The 9,030-nt window shown below is 32.2% G+C and overlaps 1 protein-coding gene across 3 annotated transcripts in view; it reads left to right on the forward strand.

The window, feature by feature from the left end:
• The window catches only part of LOC111633670 (zinc finger MYND domain-containing protein 12-like), a 7,564-nt gene extending 5,377 nt beyond the window's left edge, over window positions 1-2,187 (forward strand). For all 3 annotated transcript variants that reach the window (XM_023378280.1, XM_023378281.1, XM_023378282.1), the window contains 2 exons: window positions 1,027-1,187; window positions 1,886-2,187. In XM_023378280.1, the coding sequence (XP_023234048.1) occupies window positions 1,027-1,187; window positions 1,886-2,008 (284 nt within the window). In that variant the 3' untranslated portion in view covers window positions 2,009-2,187. The remainder of the gene's footprint in view (window positions 1-1,026; window positions 1,188-1,885) is intronic.
• The last annotated feature ends 6,843 nt before the right edge of the window (window positions 2,188-9,030 follow it).

Genomic DNA, 9,030 nt, shown 5'->3' on the forward strand with positions numbered 1-9,030 from the left:
ATTGTAAACGTTCCAGAAACGTTGAAAATAGTTCGTTTGACTGGACGTAAAAATTCTCTAATTAGTCTGGAAACGGGGGACCTAATTCTTGCATTTTGTGAAAACGGGTAAGATTGGCTATAATGTAATTATCTTAATCTTCACTATCGTTACTTTTTGCCCAGCGAAGCGGGTCCTTGCTGCTAGATTCTAGATTACTTAGAAAAACAGTCTTTTATATATATATAAAAAAACTATATTACATAAAAATAAAAACCCAGCGAAGCGGGTCCTTGCAGCTAGTTGTATATAAATGATTTTCATCTCAATAAATACTCATTACCTATTATTTTTTGATTTTTTTCTACAAATATTTACTCTCGGACGCGTTGGGCATTATTATGAACCACCGGCGGCAGATCCTAGTAGAACTATAGAGCAGTAAACGGGCCGAATAGCCGAGTGGTCAAGGTGGCAGCCTACTGCTTTGGGGGACCCGGGATCGAATTCGGATATGTTAGCCCTCGTCCCTCACCAACTGGTGCCCCATTATGGGCTATAAAGAAGCCGTCTTAATGCCTACAGAGCGGAAAGAGTTAAAAAAAGAGCAGTAAACAATTGACACACCTTTACTACACCTTTACTGCTTTATACGCCTTCTAGGATAAATACAGCCAAACTTCGATTTAGAGCTACCATTTGTTAATCTTTGATACTGGCACTAAATCGAATGTGGGTCTGAACTAATGTATTGAAAACAATAAGAATTACTGTAGTCTATATATAATAATAAGTCTATACAAATTTGAATTTTAATATTTGGAAGTCACATAATTTGATGATAATTTGCCCAAATGCAAAATCGCACATTTAGTAATTCACAGATATTAATGATTTGCTGTTTAATATTTATGTGGATGATCCATTCACACAAATAGGCTACTCAGTGACGTTTTAGAGGGTGGCGCTATTTAGGTTACGCTATTTGACTGTATTTAATTAACACTTAATTTATAAATTCATCGAAGTTATATATATTTTTTAAAGATCATTGCCAAATTGTGGAAGGTTTTAGAATGACGTTAATGTTGGCAGAATGGTGCTATGAATTGAGTGGAGATAACAATTCATCTGTTTTTCTTAAACTCATGTTCTCTTCCTTCCATTCAGCTGGAATGTTTTACCTGCTTGAGCACGATTTAAACAAAGTATGTATTTTCAAAATAAATAAAAATTCCTTTAAATTTATTTTCCTTATTCTGTATTTAATATATTACCTTAGATTTTTTCCAGAAAATTTAATAGAAGAGAAAGTATAAAAATCATATAAAACATTAGTTTTTAACATAAAATCTCATTAGTATTATAAATTGAATAAAAAATTAGACAGGGTTATTGCTTCGTTTCAACGCAAAACTGCGTTTATGTATAATCTGAACAAGATATAATAAATTGTGGCATGTTTAGATTTATGATATATGACTCCATATTGAATACATCAAGAAAAATAAAGCTGTATGCTTTCACTCGACTAATTCACTCACTCTATCATTTGTATATAATATTTGAATAGAAGCAGATTTCTTGAAGAAAAATGAAATGATACAGTCGAAAGAGGACTTTGAATTGTCTTCTATATTTTTTAAAAATTTCTTTTGCTTTATGGACACTAAGAGAACTTCTATTTAGCAAGCCCACAAGTTCGACCAGGAAGGGAGGGATGAGACCAAACATATCCGGACAGATTATCTCCGAAAAATTTATGGGATTTTCAATTTGTCAGGATTCGACCCCAGGATCCCCAGAGTAGAAGACCAATACCTTAATTGCCCTGCCATCTACTCCGTTTTTCTGAATTTACATTATTTATAAAACTTTTAATGTTAATATCTTCAAAATTTTTCAGGGAAAAGACTGCTTTTACCAAGCCAATTTAGCAGGAATTCAATGTTACCGTGATAGCATTATTGATCCGATTGACAAGGAACTGAAACACGTGACAGATATATTTGCTATCTTAAATAAATAGCATATGAATGTAAATATCCTATTTACGAATATAAAAATTAATACAAAAATATTGTTTTATGAATTCGAATTACTTAATGTTATTGTATTTACTAAATATTGTATAATGTATTATATGTACGATATATACTGTAATTTTCTAAATTTACTGATCAAATTTCCGAATAAATATATTTACTTAAAATCAATACGAAAATTTTTAACTCAATTAAAAACAAGATTTATCTTTCACCGCTCCCGACTCTGTTATATATACAAGATGAAAAGCAGGGTAAGCGGTCACAAAATAACCACCTAAATTTATATATTTTTGGACTCAGGAGACCTTAATGTTAGTACAGTAGAGCCTCGATTATCCGACCCCCGATTAACCGACACCTCGGTTAACCGACCGTCCTAGTCGGCAAATTTCAAATGTCCGCTAGTGATGTGGTGCTACAATATTTGGCTATGTCTTGACTACTATAATATTATTTTTAAGTGTTTTAGCTGGCAACACTCATTCGACCATGAAAGGGAGTCAGTATTTAAACGAGGCTTAATTTTCTAATTTTTAACGATACAATAGCGACGATTATTATTTTAAAAAATTTTTGTTAGGCTTAACATCGATGAAAATTTAACGCGAAGTAGGTTAATAGCGATATACTAATGTACTAATTACATGGGATATAATAATATACTACACTAATAATGGATTCTTTCATACTTTTCGGTTATCCGACTTTTCAATTATCCGACCAACCCCAGTCCCCAATTGAGTCGGATAATCGAGGCTCTACTGTATATGTGGGGTGACACGATTTTGCCCATCCACTTTGAAGCTTAATAACTCCTGTGCCTTTTATTGAAAATTTGTGAAATTTTACCGGGAAGTTTGTATATTAGGAGTACCGATGCTATTAAATTTTGGTGGTTAAAGGTCGAGGGTATGGAAATAAAGGAGGATCGTGTGTCGGACTTATTATTATACTCGAGTAGGGTCGGACTTAATGACGATTTTACTTGTTATTAGATTTTATAATTTTTTAAATAAAATCCATCCTACCCTGAAAATGAAATTTTAACATTTTAGGCCTATAATAGTTAAAAATATAAAAAAAATTTTAATAATAAAATATCATAACAATTGGCGCCACATACAGTTTTAAATGTTGCCGGAAAAGTTAAGCAACTCGTTTCTGGAATTTTTTTTATCTCTGTTCAAAGGTTTCTCTGCCCGCTCATTGAGACTCTGTCCATTATTTTATATCATCTTCACATATACTTTGTTCTTCATTTTATTTTTATACCTCTTCTGGAAATCAAAAAATCAGTTCTTCATTTTTCCTTCAAAACTGTTTCCATCACTTTTTTCAGAATTCCCTTGCAATGTGTCCGGAAAAAATCGGACACATTTCATGGGAATGTCTTCCTGAGTTACTTTTCTGTTTAAACCGTTTCAATACTTTATTATTTGTTACTTTTCTTATCTATTTGATATTTTACATCACGTTTTTACGTAAAAATGGTAATAAATTCTAAAGAATTGCCTATTTTAACGGATTAAAATGAAATGAAAATTCGTATATTGAGAATTATAAAAGTTATTACATTGTTTATACGCAAGATTCTACAAAACTATTCATAAATTTCAATTCAGTAAGGAATGAAGGAATATATTAGCGAGCTTCCTTATAGCTATTTTTCATTATGTTTGTAAGTTTGTAAATAGTGTAACTTTAAACCTCATAGAGTGCATTTGCGCGAGAAGGCCATCTCTCGCGCAAACGTCCTCTATGTATAGTAAGAGATTGGCCCAATTTAGATGCTATGTTTTGTCAAATGTCATTCCTTCTAGTTATTGGTAAGCCCAAAAATCGTATACTAGCTTCAAATTTTTACGGTTGCAGTTTTCTAGCAGTAATTAAATATGTAAAGTCAATTCAAAAATCTATTTACTATATATTGAAATTAAAAAAAATATTTACAGTATTTAAATGAGACTTTACTCAAATTATTAATAAAGGAAAAATTATTTTGTCTTATGAAACTCATAAATTTTTTGACTCAAAAACTTATTCTCGATGAAAAATTATTCTACCTGGAAGTACAAATTTAAAATAATTAAGGACATTTTCTGTCACAAAAAATCACATCACAATATTTTTAATTATAAATAATTTATATTGGGAACAAATGAGAGAAGACTGTGGTGTGAGCGAGTGGGTACGAAACCCCTTACTGTGAAGTAGTTTCACAGTTTCATTGAAGAAGCTTATTTACATGTCATAATTGTTAAATTTAAAGGAAAAGGAACAGTGAAATCAGTCATTCTTTAAATTATTTCTGTTGCTTAAACTGAGGTTTTTATGTTCTAAGCGAGAGTACTTTGGCAAATATTGTAAATGAAGGGGAAATTGATGCCAGTGAAATTCATTACGTGATCAAGGAAACTCAGGAAATTTTAACTATCCTTATAAATATTCAATCATTATGCATTAAAATCAAAGCAAAGACATGTCTTAATTTCTTTTGTCGATGTTTTCCTTAACTTGTTCTGTATCGGTTATTTAAGTAAAATTACTTAAGTAATCGGCAAGTTAATGTTTTTTAAAATAATTGAAATGTAAATAGTTTTTTTGTATAATTCTAAACAAATCAAAAAATCTGTTTTACCATTGTTTAATAATATATTATCTGCGTTTTCAAATGGATATGCCTTAATCATAGTATCCGAGACCGTGAGAATTTTTACAGAACTTTGTAACATTGTAATTATGCAAATAAAATATGATATGTTTTCAATTCTCTTTGATATAGCTGACATTGTCTATATATATAAAAATGAATGTATGTCTGTGTGTCTGTCCTTCATGCATTACCACACCGTTTATCCGATTGCCATGTAACTTTGGGAAGTTGTTTAATATACTCCCGCGAAGGTTTCTGGCAAAGCTTAATGGCTACGATAGCCATTAAGCTTTAGGAAGTGTTTAATACACTCCCGCGAAGGTTTCTGGCATAGTACATTTATCCTACGATAGATGGCGCGCGTGTATTCGAGCATTTCACTGTGTGCGCGATCGATTTCAAATTGTGAAGACCATTTCCCCCTTCAAAAAATATCTCTATACAGGTAACCTCCGTATAACACGGTACTTCTATAGCACGGATTCACTCTAACACGGTTCGAGAATTGGTACCATCCCCCGTATAACACGGTACTTTTATAGCACGGATTTACTCTGACACGGTTCGAAATTTGGGTAAAACCCTCGTACAACAGGAAATGTAATAAAGTTTTACATACTTAAGTAATAATAGTTCACGAAAATTATTATTTTCGTGAACTATTAGTATGTAAATTTTCTCTTCTCCCCTTTCTTTTTCTCTTCTCATCTCTCCTTTGTCGATACACGTGGTCCTTCTCGAAACTTGTTTCAATGTTGCCAGATCGCGACGCTTCTGCTTCTGATGTTGCCGAATGTTTTTCCCTTATTCCATACTTGCTTTATTCTTCATAAGTGCTTAGCACCATATAAGGAAATTTATAAAGACCTTTTAACTAGAAGCAAGCAATCTAAAATTACATACATTTTGCAAAAGGTAAAGCATGGATCTGAAGATAATGCAGAAAAATGCTCAGAGGATAAGGATAACTTGCCAAAAAGAAAACGCTCTCGGTTAATTAATAGTGTTTTTAGTGATGACGAAGAAAACATTGTTTAATTTATATTAATATGTATCATTTAAAAAATTTTAATGAAGATATTTATCTTAATTATGAAAGTATACTAGCATGTTTTTTAATTTTTGGAACCTAACCCTCCTTTTCGTATTAGTTCTTTGTTTCGTATAACACGGATTCTCATAACACGGCAATTTTTTGGAACGTAACTACCGTGTTATACGGGGGTTACCTGTATATGCATTTGTAAACTGTTATTTACGATATTTGTAATAATTTTTGTTTAATCACTTTATTTCAACTTTTTTTTTGTTAATTATGTATTCGCTCGAACTTTGTTAAAACCTTAACTGTACCCCGAACAACAACCGAAGTTGTAGGAGGAAATTCGCCTATTTTATCGATCTAGGTATCCCCCTTTTCCAAATTTTAATATCGACTCAAAATAATTTAAAAACACAAATTACAATAAAACGGTTTATTATCCAACTATCAGAAATTTCACATGCCAAGGAAGAGAGGAAGGAGCAATTAAATAGTTAAAATTATAAAGGATTAAAATATATATATAAAAATGGGGAATATCGCACTTCTGACAATCGCTGCAAGTGTAGGGGCTAAATTTGGAGAATCCGTGCTTCTCGCATGGACAACTGTATATGGCCAGCTCACGCGTTGGAAAACCTTCTGATTTATTCGTGTACCCACCAGACGGAAAAACAAAAAAATATTGTGTATCCACAAACACTCCAATAAATAAATAGAATTGAAACTAAACTTTGAAATGTTTTTCCGATGAAAATGAATAATAATAATGTAATAATAATAAGTTTCAATAAAAATGATAAAATGTAAATTTAATTTTATCATAACGAGTTTGCTTGAATTTCGTTTCTTCTGAGATCGCAGCAATGCGCGACGGGTAAGCTAGTTATCTATAATTTTTAAGAAATAAGAATAAAAATTTTGTTTTTCTAACATTTGTGATACTATTCTTTTATTGGCCAACTATGGTTGCAATGAGTCAAAAATAAATCTATACTACGGTCTAAATGAAGTTAATTTCTCTGTAGGTTTGAATGGGAAGGTTTCTCATCTCTGGGTTTCTCCATGGCTTTTTTAAAACTTAGTATATATTCAAATTGGAACTATTGTTCGATTTAATCGATTATTCCGTTTTCTGTTTTATTGTAATATGCTCGACCTTGAAATCAACAGAGCTAGTTTCTTCTATAATTCGAAAAAAGTCATTTTCATATGGCCAATTTTCTCTTTAATCCAAAGGAGATTTGAGTTTCATTTACATATATTCTTTCCTTTTTAGAGTGTTCATTAGCAATTTTATGAATTTGTTGTAATCGTAGTTGTATTTCAAAGGTAACATTCTCATCGATATCATACATTTTAACAATAGGACTAATGATGAAGTAAAAGGGATAAGTCGGATCTCTTACATATAGTACACAGTATAGGGTTTCTTTTGTGCTTGTAGAACAGAAGAAAATGTTGACACGTTTTGTTTTAAAGGGAAATGTCGAGTGGGTCTGATAGAAACTGACAATGCTCAAGTATATTGCATAAAGATAGTTTATAGATAGTTAACTGAATATATAAATAAATGTTTCTTACTCGCGAGAAAGTGAGTAATTTGCGTAGATCTCAACTGTTTGTAATTCCTGGCGGTCATAATTTCAAGAAAGTAACGAAACGAAACAGAATTTTTGACTAAGAAATAATGATCAAATATAAATGCCACACAACGCTTGGAAATATGATTTGGTATGGTTTGGAAGAATTGGAAAATTATTCTGTATATAGCTAAATCTATGGATAGAGATTCTAAGAAACAGCAATGCGTATTAATTTTATTAGAAGAAACTTAGCCCAATACAATTATTATACATCGAGAAGATAATCTTATATATTTCCAGATACTTCTTCATCTTCGCCTTTTCCCATGTTTATATGAGGTCGACGTTTCCTTCTCTAATATGTTTCATGTTTCCTCCATTTCTTCCTATCAAGGGCGTGTTCTCTCTCAACAGCGGCGGCCTTATCCATTGCGAGGCTCTGGGCGGCAGATCTTTGCGAGGCCCTGGGCGGCAGATTTTTGCGAGGCCCTTGTCTTTTGTGCAAAGTATGTGAATTGAAATAGTAGGCAAAGTATGTGAATTGAAACAGTATATATTAATATTAATAGTATTAATATTAATATATACTGTACTATAAATTAAATTTATTTTATTGTTATAACTAATAGCCAAGGATAAAATAAAAAGTTTTAAATATCAACTTTTTTCTACTTGGTTGTTGCGCGAGGCCCCTCCAAGAGCGAGGCCTGCTCGCCACCCCCTAAGGCCGCCACTGTCTCTCAAGTCCCCTCTGATTCAAGTCTTCCTCTACCTTATCTTTCTAACGCAGCCTTGGTCTTCCTCTCTTCCTCCTTCCTTTCTCTACCACCCACCTTAACAGAACCTCTAATAAATTCGTTCCTTATTCTATTCTTCCTTGACATTCCACACATCCATTTCAATATTCTCATCTCCGCCACCTCCATCTTTCTTTCTTGGGTTCTTGTGATTGTCCATGTCTCAGCCCAATACAACATTGCAGGTCTAACAACCGATTTGTACGATTCACCTTTCAGTTTGCAGCTAACTTTCTTGTCACATAACACACCGCTCAATTTCTTCCAGTTCAACCATCCACATTGAATTCTATGTTACACTTCCGCGTTTAATCCTTCTCCAATCTCGACAAAGGCCCCTAGATACTTAAAATTACTTAAAGATATTTCCAAATACTGGCTTCCCGAAATCAGTAGCAGTAACCATAACGTCAACTTATATCATACGATTAAAAGAACGGGTGAAAATTCAAATCGATGTAAGTGACACTTAATTTTACTAAGGAATAAATTGGCAATTTGTCATCGTATGTTTGTCTGTTATTATGCTAAGTTATGAAAACACATATTGTTGGAGATAAAGGAAATAAGCAGTTATTACCACAATGTTTCAGTCCAAATTCTCCTAAATGATTTAATAAAAATCATTTTGTTAATTTTAAATGACAAAATGAATTTACTACTACCTATATATCCTTAGTTCACTTTCTTCAGTAACCTTTGTGTACTTTGTAGTAATTCTATATTTCTAAATAATTCTTTGTAATGATAATTTTATTTTATTTATAATTCATTCCTTGTTTTACGTTTTAGTTAGTATTCCTGTAGAGACCTTCTACGGACGGAGTCTAATAACGACTTAAGATACCATTAACCAGAGTCTTGGTTGTCTGTGTACGCTGTATGCCATTTCCGTTTCACTCGTTTCCAGACAACAACTCTATAT

Source organism: Centruroides sculpturatus, unplaced genomic scaffold (assembly GCF_000671375.1).
Source record: "Centruroides sculpturatus isolate CEXI.00-Female unplaced genomic scaffold, Cexi_2.0 scaffold853, whole genome shotgun sequence".
In the NCBI taxonomy this organism is placed as follows: domain Eukaryota; kingdom Metazoa; phylum Arthropoda; class Arachnida; order Scorpiones; family Buthidae; genus Centruroides; species Centruroides sculpturatus.